This window comes from Neodiprion lecontei, chromosome 1 (genome assembly GCF_021901455.1).
Source record: "Neodiprion lecontei isolate iyNeoLeco1 chromosome 1, iyNeoLeco1.1, whole genome shotgun sequence".
Lineage (NCBI taxonomy): Eukaryota > Metazoa > Arthropoda > Insecta > Hymenoptera > Diprionidae > Neodiprion > Neodiprion lecontei.
The window spans coordinates 39038881-39065132 of record NC_060260.1 but is presented as its reverse complement, the minus strand read 5'-3'; the positions used below and the strand labels follow the sequence as shown (position 1 = coordinate 39065132).

General features: G+C 41.7%; 3 protein-coding genes across 5 annotated transcripts in view; all 3 read left to right on the top strand.

The window, feature by feature from the left end:
• Positions 1-137: 137 nt before the first annotated feature.
• LOC107217071 (neuronal acetylcholine receptor subunit alpha-7) lies at positions 138-2632 on the top strand. The gene is made up of 8 exons (XM_015654438.2): positions 138-229; positions 355-518; positions 632-676; positions 784-896; positions 989-1205; positions 1397-1589; positions 1662-1814; positions 2053-2632. Exons 1-8 carry the CDS (start codon positions 166-168, stop codon positions 2460-2462), a joined length of 1359 nt encoding a protein of 452 aa, XP_015509924.1. The 5' UTR covers positions 138-165; the 3' UTR covers positions 2463-2632.
• Positions 2633-3038: 406 nt separating this feature from the next.
• LOC107217067 (neuronal acetylcholine receptor subunit beta-3) lies at positions 3039-6763 on the top strand. Of its 2 annotated transcripts, XM_015654434.2 has the most exons (8): positions 3039-3261; positions 3347-3510; positions 3618-3662; positions 3870-3979; positions 4105-4312; positions 4407-4599; positions 4868-5020; positions 5784-6763. In XM_015654434.2, the coding sequence occupies exons 1-8, from the start codon at positions 3198-3200 to the stop codon at positions 6179-6181; spliced, it is 1335 nt and encodes a 444-aa protein (XP_015509920.2). In that variant the 5' UTR covers positions 3039-3197; the 3' UTR covers positions 6182-6763. The 2 variants fall into 2 exon arrangements, with proteins under 2 accessions (XP_015509920.2, XP_046587997.1); XM_046732041.1 differs by lacking the exon at positions 3618-3662.
• A 17278-nt stretch (positions 6764-24041) lies between these two features.
• The window catches only part of LOC107217084 (protein grainyhead), a 69353-nt gene continuing 67142 nt past the window's right edge, over positions 24042-26252 (top strand). For both annotated transcript variants that reach the window (XM_046731015.1, XM_046731018.1), the window contains exon 1: positions 24042-25545. The gene's annotated coding sequence lies outside the window, so the exon portion shown is untranslated. The remainder of the gene's footprint in view (positions 25546-26252) is intronic.

Below are 26252 nucleotides of genomic sequence, written 5' to 3'. Positions count from 1 at the left end.
AAAACAGCAGTCGATAAGATCAATCGGTGTTCGTCCTTGGGGGCGTTTGCCAGTGTCCGATTTCACCGCACCGTCTGCAACACCATTTTGACGACTGCGCATGGTTCTGTGAATTAAACTATCGTAGTGGTTCAGTCTCGAGTTGCCTGAGCACGCTGGTCTGCCATGCATACAAAACTGCTAGTCTTGGGGCTCACCCTCTTTGCGATTTCCACCACAAAGTTCTCCGGTGAGTTTCGATCATTGAATATTTGCTCACCGTCAACAAGATTAGGTATTTTTTATGATAGATATTTCTTTTGTGTTTCCAATTCATTCCGAACGTGTTTCTCTTTTGCCTAAAACCCCTGACAGTTGACGCAGCTTTGGACTGTGATAACAAAGTGGACAATGCCCAGGTCACTTTGCGCCTCCGACAAGACTTGTTCTGCAATTACGATCCCGTAGTTCGTCCGATATACATGGATGGATTGAAATCGCTGGTGATAATCAGTTTACATCCAAGATACATCGATTTTGTAAGACATCATATTTATAGATATATATGCGTATAAAAGTGTTGGAAATTATACGCTTGTATATTTAGTGATTGTAGAAGTTTAATGTTTTTATCATATTTGTTACGTTTCAGGATGACAGCACAAATACCTTCACGCTGCAGGCTTGGTTGGAATTGGTATGTTTTTGAAGCGCTTATTCTTCATGCGGGATTTTTGGAACCGATAGGAAATTTAAATTTGCTAATGGCGAGAATAAGTAAAAATAAGAAAGAATATCTTTCAGTATTGGTGGGATGAAAATCTGGCATGGTATTCGAAACCTTATGCCAGTGACGTGACTGCACTGAAGGTTTCTAGCGATGAAATTTGGAAGCCGCCGATAAGTCTCTACAATTCGTAAGACTGATTTCGAACGATTAATATACAAACCAAGATGAATTCAAATTCTATTTTCGTTGTAAGCCTACAACTACCTTATTTTCATACAGTGCAGACGATGGCTATAACAGAGAGAACATAATACCAAAAACTAGGTGTATTCTCAATTTATTTGGGCATATGGTCTGTCGAGCGTTGGTGAAGTTCGTCTCACATTGCGCTTCGGACTACCGATACTGGCCGTTTGACAGGCATAATTGTACAATGTTTGTTGGTTCTTGGATCTACAAAGAGAAGGACATCCGGATCATTCAAGATCTGGATCAGGTAACACTATCGTACATCTTCCATAATTATTCAGGTATGTCCGCACTGAAGCATGTAACAATTTCGCAAGTCTATGGGAGGCGATAAGTATTCGTATTTGTTAGTTCGATCTAGAACCACCTTTTCGAAGTACCAGATGCAAGGTTTTTGTGAAATTAGTATTTTTTACATCACGATTTCTGCCTTTTCAGACCTTCAACTTGACGGAATCAACATTCTATGATTTCATACCTAACAACGAGTGGAAGATGCTGTCCATTGACAGTTCTTCCAGAGTGGACGGGTTTCCAAAGTTCAATTACACGTTTCCAACGATAGTGTACAGCGTAATAATTGAACGACACTCAACCTTTATGCAGACCACAATCCTTGCCCCTGCAGTTCGTGAGTATATAACACCCTAAACGGTCTATGAGGACGCACAGATCTGGACATGACTCGAAATTTTAATTCTAGTGCTGATCATCATGACACTGACTGTGCTCTGGTTAGATCCAGATGCCATTGAACGGTTGGTACTGGCTATCCTCAACTTGATCTGTCATTTGATCTGCGTTATGGACGTGAATTGGAAAGTGCCTAGCAACGGTTTGACGACACCCTTGATATGTAAGCAGAAAATCATTAATCTGTCCGTGTACCTGGGTAATCCATGCCTAAAAGAAATGGCATCGAAGAGAAACATTACGAAGTTGATGCGGTCGACTGCTTATACAAAGAAACAAAAAGCACATTCCTCTTTACGTACAGTAGTTTATCACGTTTACGAAACGTTGCTTTCTTTGAACTTGGAACTACACCCGCCTTTCCACCAACCGAATAACAATTGATTACGAATGATTTTCAGTGGTATTCCATCACAGTTCCATGGTTATCGCCAGTTTCGCCCTTGTGATGACGGTCGCCTTGCGTCAGTTGAAGGAATTCTCGATAACCGCCCCTGATTGGGTGGTATCCATATTTTCTACAATGACCAAAATCGGCTGGTCCTTCCCGATGACAAGTTTGAACCCGGAAGCTGCCGCACCACTCGAAACAGAGGAAAACGGTGTCGGATCGGAGACCTCGAATGGATCCTCGGTTAAATTTGATTCCAAAAGCTCTGACGCATGGCGATATCTAGCCACCTTACTGAATCGACTGGCGTTTGCCTTCGTGCTTTTAGCGTATATAATCATGATACTTGTCCTCGTACCCAAGGACGACATTAACGGGGTCCCCGATGCTCTCCCTCGCCTGAAAAACTTTCCACTCTAGTAACTACGTCTTTGAGTAGAATTAGTATAATTACAAACAACAAACCTATGAAAAATTTCTTCATTTAGTTCTGTATATATAAGAAAGTTAGACGGATGCCTTTTTGCATGTCTACTTTTGGGAATCACGTTATAATAATGGATAATAAATATTTGACCTGAATCAATAAAGCAGAACCTCGATACCCTTTTATTAATTTATCACGGAATCAAGCCGCGACTTTACAAGTTATCGGTCAATTTATTTCAATAATACGATTAATCCAAACCACAGCTACATGCTGTTTCGAGATAATTTATTTCTCACACATTTCCCGTACTTCCGTCTTGTTTTAAAAAAAGTCTAAACGTAGCCTAAGCTTCGGATCACCTTCACGTGTAACGTAAGTCTTGTCGACGTGGTAAATACCAAGTTCCAAAATTATAACGAGCATATTGCGTGACACGTTCGTGATATAAATTTATTCGTATCTTCTATAATTCACGTCACATTACCGCGACGACTGTGATGTTACAACGATGAATCTCTATCGGCAAAGCATTTCCAGATCTGGATATATCCGCGTATCCAGTCTCACGGAATCAAATCGGCGATAGATAAGCTCGTCGCAGCCAGCCCTGGGGGCGTATATAAGTTTCGTATTTCATGGGCGTCCGCGTGTTACCGTTTCTCTCGTATTTCAGAATCAGTTTATTAAACTATTCTCGCAGTTGAGCTCCGCGCGTTTCTTCCGCCATGAATTCGCCGTTGCCCGTCCTTGGATTCGTCTTCCTCGTCGTTTCTACGTCGAAATTCTGGGGTGAGTTACCCGCGTTGACAAACATTTTCCCTGGTCCGTTAGAGTATTTCAAACGCCTTTTTCTTTCGTCTGGATTCCCTGCCAGTTGAGGCAAACGGCGACTGTAACAGCGAGGCGCCAGGAATCTCGGCCGCTTCGCGTCTACGAAGGCATTTGTTATGCAATTATGACAAAACCGTTCGTCCGATCGTCAATGACAGCTCGATCACCAAGGTGCACCTCACCCTCTTTCCGCAATCCATCGACTTCGTAAGTCGTATTTAATGGCGTTTCAAATTACGCATGATTATTAATTTTCACCACCGTTAACGAATCTCGCTCACAATACTCACGTTAAATAATCTTTGCCGTTGCAGTACGATCGTGAAAATACCCTCAGGTTTCACGCTTGGATGTCATTGGTGAGTGACGGAACATTTTCCAGAATGTGGAAAACAAAGAATTTGCTTTTTATTTGGAAATAATCCTTAATTTCGCTGTTATCGCGGCTCTTGTCGGTGTCCGTAAATTTTACATCTAGTTCAATTTAACAAAAGCTGTTTTACGGACAAAATTAAAAAAAAAAAAAATTACGGTAAAATGTCAATTAATAATGTTTTTTTTTCTAGGAATGGAGGGACGAACATCTCAATTGGACGACGAAGGATTATAAAGATATGACATTCGTCCAAGTCACCAGTGATGAAATTTGGGTGCCGCCAATATCGATTTACAACTCGTAAGTTCTAATTCCACATAATTTTTCCTCGATCGGTAAAACATGCGCCTGTATAACAGTATCCTGTAAATGACTCGGCGAACTTCGATTACCTTTGCTAAACCCTTTTATTTATAATTGCATAGCGTCGAGCTTGGCGCCGACGGAATGCAGACAACAAACTGCTTGGTACATTACATGGGTCTAGTAGTATGTGTCCCGATGGTCCAATATTTGACAAGTTGCGTTTCGGACTACCGGGACTGGCCGTTCGACAGGCACAATTGTACAATTCTTCTCGGTTCCTGGACGTACAAAGGAGAGGAAATATCTTATCGCATCTGGGATCCGACGGTATGTACATTTCTTGCATGCACAGCGTTGGCACAATCTCGTCCTATTGTTTGTATTGAAGAGAACACAAAAAGAAAATACCGATTCTCGACAGATGTTCTCCCACCCAGCGGTAGAATTATTTCAATTCGTACCCAACTCTGAGTGGAGATTGCTGTCGATCACCTCTATTACGAGAATCGACGGATTTCCGGAAGTCAATTTCACATTTCCAACGATAAGCTATAGTTTGATCATTGAACGACACTCGACCATGATGCAGACGACTATAATCACACCGGCAGTTCGTAAGTACGAATGGAATTATCGTCGTGTAAATATGCGGTCCAAATAGAATAACCGTACCGGTTTGGGTGACGTTAGTATCTACCAGTTGTGGCTACATTCATTCTGAGTAATCTCTGTCACAAGTGGTACGGAAGTGTTCAATTTCATCCACGTAAACACTGATTTTCGAATAACAAAAGTCAAATTAATAAATACTCACAGACTCTTACAAAGATGGCCACAAACGATGCATCTATCTTACGTAACACGTGTGTAATTTCATTCTAGTACTAATCATAGTGACCTTAACGGTACTCTGGTTGCATCCAAACTCCCCGGAACGATTGATAGCGGCAGTCCTCAACCTGATCTGCCATTTAATCTGCATCTGGGACGTGAGTGAGCAAGTGCCTTTCAACGGTTCGAGCACGCCCTCGATACGTAAGCATCGAATCAATTTACGTATATTTTCGGTTAAGGATGGATTGGCTATACATTCTCATATCAATATTGAATGCTTTAAGATAAGAGGAAAATCGGGAAAAAATTGACTACAATAAAGACGATAAGAAAAATTGTTTTTCAACAACAATAATGCCGAAAAGCGATCAATAACTTGTTCAGACAAAACATTGTTGAGCAAGTTTTTTTTGTTGTCGTGTCAAATGAATTCGTTGATTTTTCTAAATACGCATGAATTTTTAAAGAATTTTCTCATTATTTTGAAACTTGCGTTTTCAAAAATTTTCAATTTCGAAAAATGGCGGAAAATCGTGAATTTTGGCTACGTCTTCGCAAAAACGTTGTACATTGCAATTAAGAAGATTCCGGAACATTGAACGAATAGTTTCGTAAATACAGTCTTTATAAATTTTCGAAAACGGAAATTTGAAAATGCTGAAAGAATTCTTTCAAAAATCAAGAAATTCATTTCGCATCGCAAAAAAAACAAAAAAAAAACAGAAAAACATTCCCTCAAAATTTGTTAAACAATGTTTTGTTTTAAACAATTGATTGCTAAATTTTGAGCATTAAATTTCCTTGCCGTCATTATTATTGTTGATTTTGTTCCGATTCTTATCCTATCACAAAGTATTCGATGTTATCGTTGATACTCACTTTTCGTTCAGAATGTGTAACCGGTGCGTCCTTAAGTTGAACGTATCTCAATAACGGACGGAACTATAGCGCCGACAATTTTCAGTCTACTTCCATCAAAGCTCGATGATCATCGCGAGCTTCGCCCTTTTTCTGACCGTCTTCCTGCGCCAGCTTGGAGAAACATCGATCGCCACGCCTGCCTGGTTGGATTCGACGACATCCGCGATCCTGACAAGCAGGACCGGCCAGTTGATCCTGCTGACCGCTTTGAGACCTAAAGCCTCCGGGGCACTCGGAGCAGAGGAGGTCAATGTCGGATCGACGGACGCGAAGTTTATCTCGCACAACGTCAACTCCGGGAGGTCAACCGGGTGGCAACAGCTCTCCACTATCCTAGACCGACTGTCTTTTCTAATTGTGTTTTGGACTTACGTCATCATGATATGCGTTCTGGCACCTAAAAACGACATTCTGAGCGTTCCCGAAATCGCACGTTCCTGAACATTCTTCAAAACCAGGAAAGCATCTTGTTATCCATTCTCGAGGGGTTAACGTATACTGGAAATAAGATGAAGAGAAAAATTTTTTACCGAAGATAACTTGGTAAAATTTACACACCCATGTTTAATTTGCGATGCCGTAACTCTCACGACGTCGAAACTGATCCTCTCAATTTATTTATTCGTACTTGTATGATTCGTTATTCGTACCGTTTGTTCAAGAATCATTGTCGGTAGTCTTATCTGAAATATAGGGTGATTGCGAAAATTTGAAAAGGATTTGAGCTCGGTGAAAAATTCGTTAAACTTTGTGAAAATTCAATGTAAGCCTGCGACAGAAAAAAAACTCGATTTTCTGCACGCCTGCAGTCAAGGGCTGAAATATTTCACTCACGCATGTTTGTACAATACAATTATACGCAACTATACACAATAAAGTCGTATTCACATAAATTCCAAGGTACTGATAAATGTGACCGGTAGTAAATTTGTATGATGGTAGACCGATCGCCTTCCGGATCTCCGATATCATTGAACCAAACCATCGGACAGTGACCATAATAAAAAAAAACAATTTTCAGCATTTTTTACGATTTCGTATTTTAAACGAAAACGATCTACACAGCCGCATAAATTTGCAAACATACCGGTAGCATAAAAATAATTAATCTCATCATATTCAAACGATATTTAATTTGCGATATCGACCAATGTACAGACAATGGTACAAAGTTATACATGACGATATTACGCTGATTAATCTCAGTATTATCCCACCAATATTTCATGGATCTACGTGAACTTCGAAAGTTCTGGCACGAGATCGTTACAACATTTTGAACAACGTGCTATGTTCCGTTTTGTGTCGTGCGTATGCCTGTTACGCGTAACACATGTCCAACGTGAACCAAGAGAAGTGTGCACGTCTGCATAGAAGAAACAGCGACAAAGAGAGGAAGATGAAAGACTCGAGTGAGCTGAAGTGAGCGCACACCTTAACATCCTGTCAACTGAATACTAGAGAGCGAGAGAGAGAGAGAGGGAGAGAGAGAGAGAGGGTGTATAAAGCCTGCAAGTGCGTGGGATAACGTTGATGGCACAGGTCTCGCCCACATACGGTGAACAGCTAACATTAAGCGTGGCACACACGGTGAGTGAATATAAAATTAAGGTGGGTAAGTAAATCTGTGCGAGCGATGCAACCGCGTAAAGTGTCGTATTTGAGACGGGTGTTCAGATTCGACGCATCTTCAGGTCACCGCTCAGTCCTTAACTATTTTCATTTTTCGCCAGAATCGAAAAATATAGTTCTAGGTAGAAAATGAAAATTAGTTTTCTAGCTGTTACTATAAAGTCTAGTATCAGGTACTATTCTTTCTCATCACGATCGCTGTTGCTATATTTTCTTGCAACTGTTGCGAAAATTTAACGATTTTGCAACGATAAATTGACGTTAAAGCCTTGTTTAACTAAAAAAGTAGAATAAACCGAACAAAACCGATTTTGCGTTGCAATAACCAAAAAAGGATCGACGATAGCGCAAAATGGTTAGGCGTACCTCGTTTTTCGTAATTCCAACGATACTCAAACAGCTTTTTTTTTAACGATACCTGTTTTACTGAATTTTTCTAGTTACCGTAACAAAATGAAATTTTTCTCAGCGTATATGATTGCCGAGAGATCAATGCCTTTTATAAGTACAGAATAATATTATTACGGGTCGAGCAAACATCGTTATTTTCAATCTCGCATCTACGTATAATAAGATAATTAACACCGTTTGCATTTCATTCGTTTGTATAACGACACCTGGTGTGTAAAACGTTATAATCTAGGTTTATAACAAACTGCGCGTATACATGTACATATAGTGGTAAAAGAAAGAAAAAAAAAAACGTTTGTTTACGGTTATAAAAACCAGTCGTATTGTAGAATATATTTATTAAATAGTATACCTATGTATAACTGATACGGGTATTTACTTCCTGGCGGTAGAACGGAAGCTCTTCTGTCCCGTCGTTTAATTTCCCGGATTACTCAACGCCGAAACTATCGCCGCGTAGGCGATGCAGGAACATCTCGGCAGGTTATATTTGTGTTTAATGACGTAGGAATAATACTCGTACCCGAAGTTTCTCTTCGAGTCTCGATTGCGATCGATTTCAAAAAATTTCCAAATCCCCACGTGTCGGTAACGCGCATGTAACAGAGATAAATCAGTCTATTGCGATGTAGAAATGATTACACAATGCAAAAAGTTTCGTTTTACGATTGCCGAGGGGTTTTATTGTACACGTACACGTACTTTGTACGCAAATTTTTTCCACGTCAAGACGACCGTTATACCAAGGCTGTCCATTATATATATAAAGCTTCACGTAAGAAAAGAAAGAAGATGAATGAAAAAAAAAATGCGCAATATCCGTTGGCCAACGATTTTGAATTCCGGTTTTTTCGCACCCCTATCCCGTAACGCGCTGCCTTACCAAGGTGAAACTGGACGTTATAAATCCTGGATCATACAATGAAATTATGCCCACAGACACGGTGCTTGACAACGCGACTCACGAGGATACGGCGTCGAAGACGTTTCGTCACTGACGTCGCACGCACCCCGTCCTCATGTATAAACATAAAACCACCGTCAACGTCGTAGAAAAACCGTCTTTCCGAGTGACCAGTTGCTGCCGTGCTCACGAGTTACGGACGTCGCGAACGCACACAATTAGGATCGGAACCGTCCGGGGATTCCCCCGATCAGGTTTTCGTTCCCACCGCCTGCGAGAGGATACGCGCGTTTCCGAGACGCACAATGCCGTCGAAGGGGTGGAAAACGCCTGGACAACGGCCGGCGGTGGGACGTCCGATCATCCCCTGCGGGAGGCAGAGGAAATGCGAAAAGCGTCTGGAAGTCGCGAGGTTCACACGAGGCCGTTTCGGACCTCTCGGACCTCCGGACAGCGCGGCTCGTCCTTTTTCGTTTCAAACGACGACGGGGAAAAACCGGATCTCGCGGCCTGCGAGGGGCTGCGGAAGGGTTGACCGCTCGAACCGCCGGTCTCCTCCGGATGACCCCGGAATCCGGAAACTGGCCAAACCGGATCTGTCGGTCACTCGGTCCGGCTGCTACCTCCCTCCCTGTCTCATTATCATTATCGTCCTCATTGTTGTCGCGCATCGGACCCGTTTCGACCGGTCACTGCCGGGCCTAACGAAACATCGAAACACCGACGGGGCGACAGGTCCGCCCTTAAGCTGCGACGCGGTCTCGGACCTTGCGATTCGTGTGAGAACTCCGAGTTAACCGAGCTCTCAGACCGGCTCGAAGATCTGTTATCTAACTTGCGTCGTAGTTTGATTTCGATTTTTTTTTTTTTTTTTCTTTTCCGACGCAGAACCGATTCGACGTCGTAACGAGCCGATATTTCAAATACGAGAAGCCACTTGCGTCGAATAATTTATTCCTCGTAATCGTTATTCGCATTCGTTCGTACGCTAATTAAACTTGACTGTACTTGTGATCTGAAGAATCTGTAATTTTGAAGATTTATTTTATATTTCACTCGATGGGCTGTTTGTGTACCTTACGAAATCCCCTGAAAATTTAACGAAATCGTTCGAAACCCAAATCATTTACAATTCAATCGGAAATCGTTCGAATCACTTGAACATCACGAAAAGTCAAGATGGAATTAGTTGTTCGAAATCGTCGAATATCTTCGAAATTGATATGATTTGAAATCGCACGATATCGAGTGAAATTATTGAAACCTCGCAGTCATTTGTCGTGAAAATTGAGTAAAAAAATTGACAACATGGTTGAAATTTGTTGCTGAAAAAATATTTGTTCATTTTAGGTAATCAAGCTTGTATGATTCATTGCCTTCTATATCTGGTTGTTAATCCTGTTTTCATTTTTGGATTATTTCAATTCGTCATATTTACAGTTTTACAGCCGTACAAACAATTCTTTTTATGCAAATTCTCGAAGGTCGTCCTTAATATTCAGGTTTTATGTTACTCGCTTTTTCACCGGACCCGATCAGGATTTTTCTTTTCTTCTCATTTTCGCAACTTGTATCTTTTGCTTTTTATCATACTACACACATGCATACTTTTTTCGGTTTCTTTTGTTTTATTCAAATCGCGGTGAATCCCGTCGAAGTATCCTTTAAGATCCTAAAAATATCCCAGCGATGACCACAACGCTGTCCCCGGTCAATCCGAACTCCGGCTTATCTCGTCGATCCTTTTTTTTTTTTTTTTTATCTTTCTCGAAGTCCTGCGAACGAGCGCAGCTTTCGCGATCCTCCGCCGTGAAATAAATGCGACAGTGCCGTTTTCCCTCCCTGATCGTCCGAGGCGTATATTTATATATCCTCGCCATTCCTTTCGGCATAAACATTCCTAAGTACTCGGATATACCGCGGATTTCAAGCTGCTGCTGGATTATGAATAATAAATTGCCGCTCGCCATATCAAGGCAAAAATAACCACGCAATCGTTTTTGCTGCGCATGCGACGCCGCTTCTTCGTTTCTCCTTTGAGCATTGTTTCTTCTGAGGTTTTAAAAAATATTCTTTCCGGAATTCGTGCGAAACGTTGGGATATTTTTTTATTTTCTCTACTCTCACCGATACTCTTACTTTCCACACAATTATTTTCCCGACATTTCTCCATCGGTGCACCTGTAATTTAATACCCGCATTAGAATAAATCGTCGCGATTATTGAGCGGAACTTCTTCTCGATACAGAAACGGAAAAGAGTCGTATTGATAATAATGCGAAATAAAAATACAGACGAAACGGAAAAATTAAATTCGACAACGGCTTAGATTTATAAACCGTAATTAAGTCGAACTTACCTCTGATGCCAAATCCCAATCACCCAATAATCTGTTACATTCTTACATATACTATTGCACACATGAATATTATACCTATACACACACACACACACACACCTGTGAAGCGGCGTATGTAATATTATTATCTTACCGTTCCATTCTCAACTAAATTTGACCGTTTACGTTATATACGCAGGCAAAAAAAAAAAACAAAAAAAAAAAATATGGCGATAATTGTGGCACTTTGTAATGATCGACTCACAAAGTTTATTGTTCCGTTAACCAATTTATTGTATACCTGCAGACTGACTGTATAAATATAACGTGCAATAATTATTCCTAGCAATTCTACAGTATGGTTGACTCGTCAAAGCAAAAACTGTGCGTATATATAAAACAACAAGGTACATTGAATTTTTTTCTTTTCTTCTACCATTTTTCGAATTCCCTTATTCATCTTCTAATTCAAATTCGAAGGTAGATAAGCTGTGAAAATTGTATCAAAAGTATATAAATTTGACAAATTCACATGAAATCAATGCAAAGTATCGATTATGGGTGCGACAAAGCATCGGATATAACGAATTCGGTTTGGCGAATGTTCACGCGACGAGTTGGAAGGCGGAAGGCGTCGTTGATCTGCAGGTTCGTCGTGATTAGTCGGCCTATCCGGCAATAAATGTGCCTGTCTACGTAACGATAGAATAGTCGGGAATCGCCTGTGGCAATACTAAGCGTACCGATCGTTGCATGCACGGTTGTTTGAGTTGTGCAGCGGAACTTTGGCATCTTTCAATTGGCACTCGCAGCGTCCTAAACAACGTCTAAACAACGAGCAGTTATTATTTCTGGGGTGAAAACGAACGGACAGAATGGAGGCGGGCGGTCTTTGAAAATGAATGATTTAAACACGAAACAATCATGCTGGATGGTCCGAATAATAGTTATTCATTTCAGTATCGTTCTTTTCGGGAAGCGAATGTTTGTTTATAATGTGTAATATGATGAAATATGTTTCAATTAATGAACCATATAGTGCGGATTTAGATTTCATTCAAGTTTTTTCAAATTTTTATCAGAACCATTACCAATAAATCCATTTCGAGTAATCGTGTGACATGATTTTTTCTTCATGCATTCAGGGAAATCGTTATGAAATCATTTTGCAATTAACAGAATCTTTCGGATAATTGCGATAAACTGGATTTTGTGACAAAATGTGAAAAATATTTGTTCTGTGTGAAAAGTAATTCGAGTCATATCTTTTTCTTTTTTCTTTGGGTTTAGAACGTTAACCCTGAACACAATTTTTTTTCTGTCGAAACCAAAAATTTAAGGAGAAAAACATATTTTCCTTATGTTACTGGGGAAAATTTCATTTGTTACAGTAACTAGGAAAATTCAGTAAAACAGGTCTCGTTAAAAAAACTGTTTGAATGTTGTTGGAATTACGAAAAACGAGGTACGCGTAAACATTTTGCGCTATCGTCGATCCTTTTTTTGGTAATTGCAACGCAAAATCAGTTTCTTCGGTTTACTCTACCTTTTTTAGTTAAACAAGGCTTTGACGTCAATTTATCGTTGCACGAGCGTTAAATTTTCGCAACAGTTACAAGAAAATCTAGCAACAGTGATCGTAATGAGAAAGAATAGAGTAACGGATACCAGACTTTCCGGTAACAGCTATAAAACTAATTTTCATTTTCTACTTGGAACTATATTTTTCGATTCTGGTAAAAAATGAAAATAGTTAAGGACCGAGCGGTAACCGGAACTAAAAATTTCTCTCGGTGTAAAGACACGCAAGATTAACATTCCAATTTCCGTCCCTTCTTGCACCGTTATTTTCCATACAATATTCACGTATCAATTATTTATTAAAATTCGATTCCTCGGCAGAAGTGTCAAGCTCGTAAGCAGCCGTGGATAATTTACACTTCTGACCGTCGTTGCTGGATTCGTTATAGCGTGCAGGCTTCGTGTCTCTGCACTCTGCATCAGGGTGGAGCTGGGCGAGGTTGGTTATGATTTATGCGAAATCGGATTGGTCCCAACTCTGCGCCGTTCTCCACGGCGAGTCGAATGGGCCCGTTTAGGTGTCGCCGAGCTCCCGCAAGCCGCACGACGACGCCTCGCAGCGTCCATAGAATATGCGCCTGTACCTCCATGAGGATCGTAATTAACGCCGATTAATAACTCTAATAACTCGAGCGTGCGATGCAAGAGCCCGTGTATTATACGTGTAATATTCCGGACGGACGGGAAAATTGTTGTAGGTATGTACCTATAGGTACCTAATCGGGCGCTTCACGCATCGCGGAACACGGGATTCGTGCTTGCAGATCTGGAGATATACCAACTGATATGCGATTACAGAGAACCACCGCCATTTTTCCGTACGATTACATACGCTCAAGATATTTCATATTCTATTTCTATTATGTACGGGGCATTCCACGCCGACTCACCAAACGGTTGATCGTGACATTTTTTTATTTTACCAAGGATGTTCAAATTTTTTTAGTCACTCGTCTTAAGCCTATAAATTTTTAAATCCATTTTATAAATACCAAAATTGATTGTTACGAAACAAGAACGAAAATTTGTAGTTTCCGAAATTAAGCATTTTCATGCAAGATTCAAAGTCAGATCTCATTATTTTTTTCTATTTTTATACCTGTTAAAAATCTATTACAATGCACATAGCGTCTCTGATTTCATTATTGATTTTTTAAACTGTTTCTCCAGTTTTCTAAAACACACTCACGATTTGTTTAAAAATTTTATAGTAGATTTTGAACAGGTATGAATATAGAGGAAACCATTAAAAAAGTAGAAAAAATGATTAAAAAAAAAAAAATAGATATCAACGAGGTCTCACTGTGAACCTTGCGTGAAAATACTTTATTTTGGAAACCAAATATTTTTTTTTTCTTGTTCCATAAAAATGAATTTGCGTGTTTTTCCGATGGGTTTAAAAAATCATAAGGTAAACAAGAGCGATTACAAAGGTTTGAAAATTTTTATGGAATCGTTTCAGGGGCCGTACTAACGTAGGAAAAATCCTTGGTGAAATTAAAAAATGTTGTGGTCAACCGTTTATTGAGTCGCTGTGGAATGCCCCATATGCAGAATATACGGAGTGATTATCTACCGGCCGAATGGTTCGTCGTCTGTTAAAATGTAAAGCGCATGCGTTGAAATTCGAGAGCAAATTTTGGCAAGAGCAGCCAACCGTCATGAACGTAACCTCAAAAATTTGTACGATATTCGCTGGCATCTTAATTTATGACGGTTGGTCGCCCTGACAAAACAACTGCTCTCGAAGTTTAGCGCATGCGCGTTACGTTGTAAGGGAATTGCGGATATTACAAAAGTTCAGCTTTTTAACCTCGAATTACTTTGCTTTCTTTATACATGCGGTGACATGTATACTCGGATTATATTCCCACCATTAAAAATGGGAAAAATTTTTTACTTTCAACGGTATAAATAGTTGTGTATTGTGTACGTGCATCAACGTAATTACGTTCTAACGATATCATCCGTTAGGCGCGCGTTTTTCTGAAAAATTCTGTCTTTGAAATTCTTATCCGCGTATTCTACCATTGATACTGTTGATGTATAATTATTATAATTTCAGCTGCGTCGGCTCTTCGTAGTATAATATTATACTATCATTGTTGCGTAACATCTGCCTTATTCCTTGCGTTTGCAAATCTACATAAATTGATTTATAATCATGCGTTTATAACGTATAATATTAAAGTTTTACACCCAGGGGCTAAGATAACATATTTCACACTGTTACGTTTTTTTAACAATTTTTTACCTTGCGATTTCTTCTTCGTATTCTTCTTATTTTTTTTTTGCACAACATACATACGTCTTCCTTCTTTCTCTTAACGTATATCAATACGATGTACCTCTGAAATAATTGTAATATACAATCGTAAACGGTATACGAGTTTGATAATTTATTTACCGTACTGTCTTTCGATATTATAATCATGTATAATACAATTTGTTTGAGGTCGTGCAGTTGAAACGACGCGTCGTTATAACGCTATCCACACAAGACCGAAAATTATATACTTGTAAAGAATATATGAGTGTAACATACAGACAGATTCCAAAGTCTACGATCACGCTTATTCGTACACACGTATACAATACACTGGATATATGCGCATGATGGATGTATGCAATATCTCGCATACCTTTGTCATTATATTATAGTTTCACTGGAGGCAACTATTAGCGGGTAATTATTACAACCGTGTCCGGAACTTTCGTATGGGGTTATATAAAACATGTTATATCTTTCACCTATACACGTAAGCACTATTTCCGTATAAAGTATATCCCTAAAGTTCAACCTGCGCGTAAAATGCCCGACACGTGAACACGCAGTCTGTGTATGAAAATCCTCCTCCGTCATGTCAGATGCACGGTTCACCATCAACTTTTCCGTACACGTATATCTACGTATAATGTAAATAAAAATATCACGACGCGAATGTATAAACGTGTATTTTCTCTACCGCTCTGATAATGTCGCGGAAATTGGCGGAAGATATCAATTTATAAATTACGTTCATTCGACCAATGAATATCCAAGTTATATAATACTCGATAAGGGTTTGGTAAAAACAGAGAGGAAAAAAGGTTTTTTTATCAATTACTTATGGTACAAGGTGCACCGAGATTTAAAAAATTACCGTGTTTGAATTACTAGATCATTGTACCCTAATCTTATTGTTAGACTTGTAAAATATAGGCAGATATTTTATTAATTCGAGTACAAATGCCTGCTGAAATGAAAAATCGGTGAATTCGGTTTTACGAATTGAAATTCTGATTACAGCTTACACGTGTGCTCTAAAATGAATATTTCTCAGACGAAGAGGCACCGTGAATACGGAATTGTTCATTCAATTTTTAAACTACACTTATCTATAAAATTTTTACAATATTACAAACAATATCTACAGATAAAAAAAAGTTTTTCGTGAAGGACTTGGGATGGAAATCGGCGAGTGATTTAATTTTGTCGAAAAGTTTGAGGATCCATTTACAAGGATGCGATAGGTTGTACAATATTCATTCAATGGGAGAAATTTTTAGTTCCTGTTACCGCTCAGTCCTCGACTATTTTCATTTTTTACCGCAATCGAAAAATATAGTTCTAGGTCGAAAATGAAAATTAGTTTTCTAGCCGTTACCGGAAAGTCTAGTATCCGTTACTATTCTTTCTCATTACGATCGCTGTTGCTATATTTCATCGTAACTGTTGCAAAAATTTAATGCTCGTGCAACGATAAATTGACGTCAAAGCCTTGTTTAACTAAAAAAGTAGAGTAAACCTCGCAAACCGATTTTGCGCTGCAATAACCAAAAAAGGATCGACGATAGCGCAAAATGGTCGGGCGTACCTCGTTTTTCGTAATACCAACAATATTCAAACAGTTTTTTTTTAACGATACCTGTTTTACTGAATTTCTCTAGTTACTGTAACGAATGAAATTTGTCTCAGTGTTGTAACATGATACGATATGCAAGCTTCCATGTATACGTAGCACCGAGAAGTCGATGGGTCAAGGCCAAACCGCTTCAAGCTCGTGTGTGTCGGGTTAGGTTGGGTTAGGTTAGGTTAGAAGTGTACCAAAAAACGGTCCGGTGCAAAGGGCCAAAGAATTAACAGCCGCATGCGAGCATACACGGATGAGGCTTTGCAGGATTTGGAGCAAACATCAACCGGTTTGGCGCCTTTCTACGTACACCCGTGCCAATGCATATATATATATACATATATACCTACACGTACGCTACGTACCGCGGTGTACGTAATACACGCGAAATTGCGCAACGGTGATCGGTTCGTAAATTGAGGTGAAAAAGAAAAAAAGAAAAAAAGAAAAAAAGAAAACGCACAACCGAGTGCGTGAATAAAGAAGGGAAAAGTGAGGCGCCGCTCTTACGCCGAATTGAGAATTCAAACGCCAACGCGGACAATAAAAGCTAAGCCGATATAACGGCAATATCTCTTTTCCTCCCCGTCTATGAACATCCATCCCGATTCGGTCCGACTGTCCGTCTGTCCGTCTGTCTGTTTTCTATGGAGCGTTGAACAGGCTGCATTGTGAGAAGGTGTGTAAGGCGTATAATGGAGGGACGAGGAAGATGGGGGGGGGGGGGGGGGAGGGTGGGTAGCGTGAAAGGCCTCGGTTTCGAGGAGATCAGACGTTGGCTTTTCGACAAAGCCACGCCGATGCACCTCGGAAGGTGTCGGTCGTCTAGCTTTTAGACGAGATCTATTTCGGCGGTCGGCGCAGCAGCGTTACGCAGGTATAATAATACAGAGAGCGGACGGTTGCGAGGGTGGATTTCGGGGACGTTGCGTGCACCGTTAAACTTCGACAGGTGCAACGCGTTGCCACCCCGCCATGCACCATGGATGAAGAATTTCAATGGGGTCAGGCCTATACACGGCGTTTCGACTCCGCACCGGATCAACGCCGTGACTGTAAGACCGCGCAAGGGGATAGGATCCTGATGCTGCAGGTCCGTTGATCCCCAGGGATTTTTCGGATCTAGGTATGCCGTGAGGCACCTTGTACAACCTACGCGACCATGTGGACCACGGGGGCTGCGGGTAGTATAGCCGACGAAAATAAAGAAACACGCCGACTGCGGCGACGCCGCTGATCTATAGACGGGCACTGACGCAGACCGGGGAATCCGCGCCTGCGTGGTGTTGAGGCCCCTTTCAGGCCCAGGTAACCTCACCCTGTCGAAACCAGGGGTGCGGACCCCGATGACTCTGGGACCGGATAATGCGAACACGGTGCATGATTATGGGTTTAGTAGTTTCGTTGCGAGGCGATCGTGTCGATGGATTCGATCGCTGAAACGATATTGCATTTTCAGTTTTATCGAGAGAGGGTTATTCATGAATATAAGCGTTGGGTTGGGGAGTTTTAGCCAAATCAAGGAAATTTTCGTCACGATATTTTCACATCAGCAAGAACGTTTTTCGTTATAGATCAAATTTTTTATCCAACACATTGGGACTTGTTGGAGTGACAATTTTTTTTTCGGCAGGTGAAATTTTTGGTGTGATTATATTAACGCTACAATTTGCTGGCTAGGGGTTTTTTTTTTGTTTTTTAAGGGAATGGATTCGAATAAATGTTCGACTGATTGAAATCGGATCGCGAGGAACCAAACGAAGTAATTGAAAATATTATATGTATATACGCGGATATTAGTCCGAGTCTGAATTGTGTGATTTTCATTAATTTTAAATCATTCGTCGTGATTTTTTCCAGTGATTGTGCTTGACCTAAAAATTTCGGTAAAATTGCCTGGAATTCGATGAGAAATTATTGAAAATCGAGAAAAATCACTAAAAATAAATCGTGTGGATGAATTAAAATTCTGCACTTGATTTTAAAGTAAATTGCTCGTCGTTTCTGTTTCATCGTTTTTACGACTCTCCTTCCTCCGACACTTTGAAACAAATATTTTGAGAATACGACACATTGCACGTTGTGCGAACCCGCAGCTTTTGGTCGGTTTATTCATCGTGCTTATTTACTTTTTATTTACGTCTTGTCAGACGCGTTTATCAGACAAGCAATTTTGTTAGTCAGTTACAAAAGCTGCAGCCTACCTGTAGCTCGCTTCGCGTGTTACGTCGTGTCATTTAAATCTTTTCCCATACCTTGCACTCTCCGGTCCCCGGAAGAAGAAGAAGAAGAAGAACAAGAAGAATAAGAACAAGACGAAGGTATAAGTATGAAGTGGAGCATCATGGGCGGAGATAAATGAGTGCGTAGGCTGACATTGCGTAATATATTACAGCTCTGCCTCAGAGTGCAGTAGTTGTGTGTTGTACGCACATGTTATAACAGTCGTCGCATTTTTTCTATACAATCGAAACGTGACACGTTACCGAAAGTCAAAATTTGAGAAAATTGAAACGGATCGTTTCACTTGTCTCGTCTTTTACAAGTCGTCCGGATAAACGGTTCTTGTGACTGAAAGAGATTTTCAAATTCCACTTCAGCTGCTCTGTCATTGTGTCATTCGACAACAACGGCTTGTCACCATTTCGCTCATTGTCAATACCACGAGGCGTTTTCACAATGAAAGGAGTATACAGTGCAGAGCTGCAACGAACCTTCTTTGACAGATCTCGTTCGACACCTGTTTGACACTGAGTTGCAATTCGCGTGGTTTCGTATACCTATCCTCATTGCCAGACAAGTAAGAAATAAACTTTTGCCCGATGGTTAATCGTGCTCATACATTTGACCAAGTGGGCGTATAAATTGGCATCCTCAGTTTTGACGTACACTAATAACTACACTTGAATTAATATTAATAGCCCATCGTGTAACTCACCTGTCAGTATATGTATAGTGGATACATTCTTATCCTTGTATAATAATATTAATAATACTACAGCGAAAGGTCAAAACAGTTTGCAACGAGACGTGTCGTCTTTAGAAGAATACGATACACGTCGAAAGTTCACAAACATACGTACCCACGTAGCAGTTGGTTCAAGTAAACTAATACGCCTGCGTTTAGATGTCATGTTTTTCGACATTAGGCAGCGAGACCAATGAAACAACCGTCGATGTTCCCAATATCAAGTAGGTACCGATGCATCTGCATCCGCGCTATACATCCCGCACATGTTTAGGCGTCCTACGCCACTGCAGAAGAGGATAATACGGGTTACATGTGTGTAACTTAGGTCTACATGTGGTGTTCGAATTTCGAAGAGTGAAAAAAATGAAAAAGGAAGCTGGAAAGAGCGACGGGATAGGCCGAGCGAACGGAGAAGAAGAAGAAGAAGAAGAAGAAGAAGAAGAAGAAAGATGTCTGACCGTGTGTCCGTGCACCCATGCACATGGATACCTGCGTTTCATCCAAGCGTATGGTGTGGCATCCACGTGTATGTTCCAGAGTGCTTCCTCCACCTCCCTCTCTGGACCGCGGGGTGAAATACGCGTGTATGGCTGACACCGAGGTCCGGATTCGCGTGAATATCATACGTGTACCGGCCCGTCTCGCAGGTGTGTGAACGGTTAGTCGATGTTTTATAGATGATAAAACCGCGACAGTGTACGGATGTGTGGAAGCATGTGTGTACAGCCATAACCGCAGTCCGCGGAGCCAGCTTATGGCATGTGAGAGAGAAACGCTATCTTTATTGATTTGTTTACGCCAGGCCAAGGCCGAGTCCAAAATTAGAAAGACTTGAAGACTGTTGGACGCGCCGAGGTTTCGGGATCAATATGCAACCATCCTTTACTCAAGTTCTTTGTTTAATATACATATACACGTATAGCAAACGTTGTGTACACAATATCGTGTTCGAGTATCGGTTCACACTTTACATCGATTAGCATTCGCACACTTTTCAATTAGTTACACACTGGGAAAAATTTTACTTGTTACAGTAACTTGAAAAATTCAGTTAAACGGGTACCGTTAAAAAAACTGATTGAATATTGTTGGAATTACGGAAAGACGAGCGTACGCCTAACCATTTTGCGCTATCGTCGAACCTTTTTTGGTTATTGCAACGCAAAATCAGTTTCTGAGGTTTACTCTACTTTTTTAGTTAAATAAGGCTTTAACGTCAATTTATCCTTGCACGAGCATTAAATTTTCGCATCAGTTGCAAGAAAATATAGCAACAGCGATCGTAATGAGGAAGAATAGTAACGGATACTAGACTTTTCGGTAAAAGCTAGAAAACTAATTTTCATTTTTTACCTAGAACTATATTTTTCGATTCTGCTAAAAAATGAAAATAGTTAAGGACCGAGCGGTAACCGGAACTAAAAATTTCTCTCAGTGCAGTATACATATCCAGCGCCATACTGACCCTATTATAATATTTCATATTATAGTGTAATTATATGTATAATAACGATAGATCCCGCATTGCTGATTGTTACTGTTTGTTTTTTTTTTTTTTTGTCATGACAGGAAATTTTGATCCCAGTGCGCGTACAACGGTCCAAATTACATACCGATCGACGTATGATCGGTTCGTATGTATAACATGGACGTATTTCAGTAATGTAGTTATAGAAATGATTTTGCCGCGGACTGTTACAATTCCGGCGTTTATACGGCTACCGCACGGACTCTCAGTATCACAATCATAATAATATCTTATCGTCGGACTCTTACATTAGACACGTGACCTGAATGCCCGAGGCCATTATTCGGACTCTAATTTTGACTCGTACAATCTTGAGTTCCATCTGAAGTAGGTGAGTAAATACGTATAAGAATATAGATACAAAGTCGCACTGTGGTAGGTACGTACATGCACGCGTATAAGATCTATCATCAATGTCATTACAGCGGAGTTATAATACCAATCGATGCAAGCGTAGGTACACAACTGCGGCGGGTCAACGTGTTGAGACGACGCGTACACGTAATTCGCATGCGGGTGTGTACGAGGTACGTACGTATAAGGTACGTGGGTACCTACCGAAATAGGTATAAGGTATAAGAATTAAGAAGGAGCGCGTAGCTAGACGGAAGGAATACGCTTGAATGAAACGGGGCCTCTTCTAACCGGTTGAGAACCATTCAAAGAGCGCGGCTCCGAGTAACGAAGACAGTCTTACAGGTATACCTACCTCGTCTTGATAGTGTGAGGCGGGCGGCCATGAAGAGACTTCGATGCCCGGTTCGGCCGCGTAAGCGAGAGCTCTCCGTATCTCAGCCAACGGCGAAGCCAGAGATCGAGCGTCGAGCTCTCCGAGCCCGCGATGCGACGCGACGCGACGCGACGACTGCGTCCAATTTTCTTTCTTTTATCTCCTTTACTTTTTATCCCTCTCTCTCTCTCTCTCTCTTTATCGCGTTTCGTTTCTTTAAGCGTACATACACGCGTTCGTACGTACGTACGTGCAATAAGCGCCATTTCCTTCCCTCCGTCTCTATCTTTTTTTATTCATCGAAACCCTGCAAGCGTCGGCTTCGCGGCTCTGCAGCCTCTCAGAGTATATATTATACGTATATATAAATATATATATATATATGTATATATATATGTATATTATTATACCTTTACGTACAACTGCGCCAGCTCTCGACGCTGATCGGCGCCGCTTCGGGCTACCCGATGCAATATATACATATTATTAATATATACATATATACAATACACATATATATATATATATATATATATATGTACATATCAAATATCTGTGCGATAGGTTACACACACGTGCAGCGTATAACCTCACAAGCAAATTGTTCGCGATTGTAGTTGAACTACATGTACATATGTACAAATATACCGATTGTTGTATACGCGTGCAATTGAAAATTTTCTATACAAATGGAATATACAATTCTACGCGAATTACAACACATCTACAATATCGCGTACCTATACAGCGTTTACGTAGGTATTATAGATATACGTGTGATACGAAGTTGTGTTACAGTCCGCAGCGTCGGATCGGAGGAGCTGTATACCTACTCTGCAGCCTCCGGTATTTATCTCTATATCCTCTCTACCCCTTGGGTGCGCACCTATGTGTAAAAGTGTTTTTATTTGTATATTTTTTTTTTTCTCTTTCCTTCCATCGCGTCGTTCTTGTTTCTCTTATTCAATTTTATTTCTGTTTTAATATTACACGTACACGTGTATATATATATATATACATATATATACATATATAGGTATACCGTATACCTCTTATCGTTTACTTTTTTATATTATACATGTATACGTATTACACGCACACACAGTCGCCAGGCACGGTTGCGCGCGTATTAGGTTATACATCTCGCTTCGTCTTTTAATTTTGTCCGACGTCGTGCGTTCTTATTTTTACTCTTTCGATAACCCTTCCCCCCCCCTCCCTATCGCCCCCGTCCCGCCGCCGTCTCCCCCGCCTTTTTATCCCCCCACTCCGCCTCTCACCCCACCCACTATATAGCTGCTATACGGTGAACGTCTCGCGCGCAAGGAAGAAAATTTCTACCGCCCGCGCGCGCTAGCGTGCGCGCGTGTGTGTGTCTGTAGTAACGATGTGTAATACACGCGTATAGGTGCGTATTGTAACGCACATGGATTCGAGGTATCTTCGTCTACGGTCGGCGGAGCTGTACCACGCGGTTATCCTCGTCAAGAGATGTGAGCCGCGGTGCCGAGATGAGAGACGGAGGATACAATAAAATAATGCCCCTTTGGTCCCCGCGGCGGTCGGTTGTCTTCTCTCCCTCTCCCTCTCTCTCTCTCTCTCTTTCTCTCCTCCTCCTCCTCCTCCTCCTCCTTCAACGAACAGAGCGGACCGACCGCGTTCGTTCGTTAGCTCGACGACTCTCGACGCCCGCGTCTTTGGATATCCTTACCAGTTTCCTCCTCGATATCCGCACCGCGGCGGCATGCATCGCACGCAGGCGTTTCGTACCCGTCATATCTTGCGCCGTTTCACGACCGCCGTCCACCGCCTGCTTCAAGCCCGACCTCAGCGTTTTCGTCCTGCGGCTCACGGGGATCCGCAGCTCTCTGTATTGGTGAACGCGTGAACCTCCGTCTCTCCCACCACTCCGTTCTGCCCATCGCACGCACTCCTCCGAGTTCCTCTCCTCCTCGTCGGGCGCGGCTGCCGGGCTACCTGAACGCTGCCGCTGCCGCTGCTGTTGCAGCGCGTCGATTCTCGTCTCCGCCGCAGCCTCCGGGCCCGATTCTCTCTCACTCTCCGTTCTCCCTCTCTCTCTGTTTTCCTCTTTTTCTCTCTTTCTCCTTCTCGACCTGCGCGGAGGGGTGAGTGGGAGAAACACCGCGACGGGATTAATGCCTAGAGGTAGGAAGGAGGGCGGCGGCGGCGGCGGCGGAGCGAGAGGAGCGAGTCGCGGGGTGGCGGTAGCGGGCGGGGGGGGGGGGGGGGGGGGGAGGAGGTGGAGAGGAGAGGAGAGGAGAGGGCCGGGATGCTGGGCGGCCATATTGCCTCTCCCGAGAGAAGAGACTCCGGCGAGGTCCTCCGAGCAGCGTTCCTTCGGTTATACGTGTTCCCTGTGTAGCCACCAGCTCACGATCAGCGGCCCCAACTTTGGTGTGGAATATACAAGCCCAGGCTGGCCTCCGCAGTCCGGCAGGACGCTGGTAGTCACACATCCACTCATCCAGCCTCTGGATCATCGTCTGACTCGCTCCTCCGTTAACGGGCGAACATTACGAAAAACGCGCCAGGATTAAATATACGCGTTGTATACACTTGATCTACGCGAAAATACCTAATCACGCGGTTCCCTGCACGTCTAATATACACAGATCGTATATACAACATCATTGTATCGACCATCCTACGCGTGCAACCGCGCGTGCCTGTGTGTGTGTACGTGTGTATGTGTATGTGCTTGTGTGTGTGTGTATATACATATATATATATATGTATGTATGTATAATGCCTTGTGTCATCTGTGTACATTTATAACTGTCTCTAAACTTGTCCGCGGGTGCGTCGCCGATCAATCGATGTATAAACACCTCGTCTACGTTATACCGTACGCTGTACGCATCGACGTATCTCGTACATGCAATTCCTGCGGTATACATACACGTGGACTATAGCTACGCGTGTGTGTGTGTGTGTTATTCGTATAAAAACCGCGCGTGCATTATTGTATATATATATATACATACATATACGGTTGTAATGCCTGCAGTGGAAGAAAGGAATAAATTATACCTGTGTTAAAAGTGTCGTTTGATTTTGAAGGGGAATAATCGTCGTAACGACGACGACAACAGCAACAACAACAACAACGACAACAACAACAGAGCATCGTTAACAAAGATAACAATAACAATAATAATAATAAAAGAAACGAGATAACAAAAAAAGAAAAAAAAAAGGAACTAAACTATAATGTTCTTATTGTTCTTGTTGTTCTTTATGCCGCAGCAGTACTGTACCTCGTTCAATTTTGACACGTAAAGAAACAAGAAAAAATAAAAACAAACAAACAACAATCTCACGGCGGGAGTAATAATTGTGTTAAAGTGACATATGCGTAGAGAGAGAGAGAGAGAGAGAGATAGATAGAGAGAGGAAAGTTGGATCTGCAACGCCTCGTGCAATATACGCGTATTATACATATATACATGTATACCAGTAAGCGTGCGGCAGAGTTATCGCACGCGTGAAACGCGGACAGCTGATAATAATTGGGCCTTACTGCGAAATTGAACGCGGGGCCGCGAAAGGTGCGCGACGATATTGCACTTGAGTGCAGTGCGGCGGCAGCAGCAGCAGCAGCCTGGATGAACGATTAAGAACGGGCCCGGTATAGCTAAGCGTGAGAGAAGAAACCGCGGAGATGTGATCCAGAGACTGGGAGATAGCCGGTAGTTTGTAGTTCACCTATCCCACGAACATGCAGCCTCCCGTCTGCATCAGCATCCCAGCCGAGAGGAATCACACCTTCGATCTTAACTAAATGCAACCCAAACGAGTGAGTACCTTTACACCTTATACCGTACATTGTTATTTTATATTATATATCCTGCGACGCATTGAAACTAGCGTGGGTAATATTTTAACGAAGATCAGTAATTGTATAGCCGCGGACTTACGGAGCGACGATCCAGCGCCCTCTTCGATTCACATCACACGATATTATTGTTTCTGTCCATAGCATGTTACGAAAATATGATGCGTAGTTTTACTTTTCCACCTTGTATCCAGATACTAACATCGTACACTGATACCTGCAGCCTCTCGGTCACGTACGTTTATTTTTTATTTTTTCAAATAAATTCCAACTCTCTATCACCAGCTAATTATCCCGGACTCGGATACACCGCGTCTCTTTATCCGTTCCTCGGTCCGATCACGTGACACCTTTACCATCGCACAACATCGAGGAAGAATCGAACGTACCAGATACGGCTGAAGATCGATCGAATTCCATGCGCGCAATTAGACGACCAGTAGTATGTTTATACACACATATACGTATACATGCATACATATATGTATATATATATATATATATATATATATATATATGACGGTAAATCGCAAGAGGTAGAAAAGTCAGGTCCGAAGGATGCTTGCAAACTTTTTGGCACTGTGCGGTAGTCGTTTTACGCGGGGAGGGTCCGACACTCGGTGGTACCAGGAGCAATTGGTGACACTGCACTGTTGGTAAACGCGAGC

Excerpts from the sequence above, each read along its gene's own strand:
- LOC107217067 (XM_015654434.2), top strand. The coding sequence starts at position 3,198 with ATGAATTCGCCGTTGCCCGTCCTTGGATTCGTCTTCCTCGTCGTTTCT. Across the intron at positions 3,262-3,346 it reads TTCTACGTCGAAATTCTGGG|TTGAGGCAAACGGCGACTGT; the intron begins GTGAGTTACCCG and ends ATTCCCTGCCAG. Across the intron at positions 3,980-4,104 it reads CCAATATCGATTTACAACTC|CGTCGAGCTTGGCGCCGACG; the intron begins GTAAGTTCTAAT and ends ATAATTGCATAG.
- LOC107217071 (XM_015654438.2), top strand. The coding sequence starts at position 166 with ATGCATACAAAACTGCTAGTCTTGGGGCTCACCCTCTTTGCGATTTCC. Across the intron at positions 897-988 it reads CCGATAAGTCTCTACAATTC|TGCAGACGATGGCTATAACA; the intron begins GTAAGACTGATT and ends ATTTTCATACAG. Across the intron at positions 1,590-1,661 it reads AATCCTTGCCCCTGCAGTTC|TGCTGATCATCATGACACTG; the intron begins GTGAGTATATAA and ends TTTTAATTCTAG.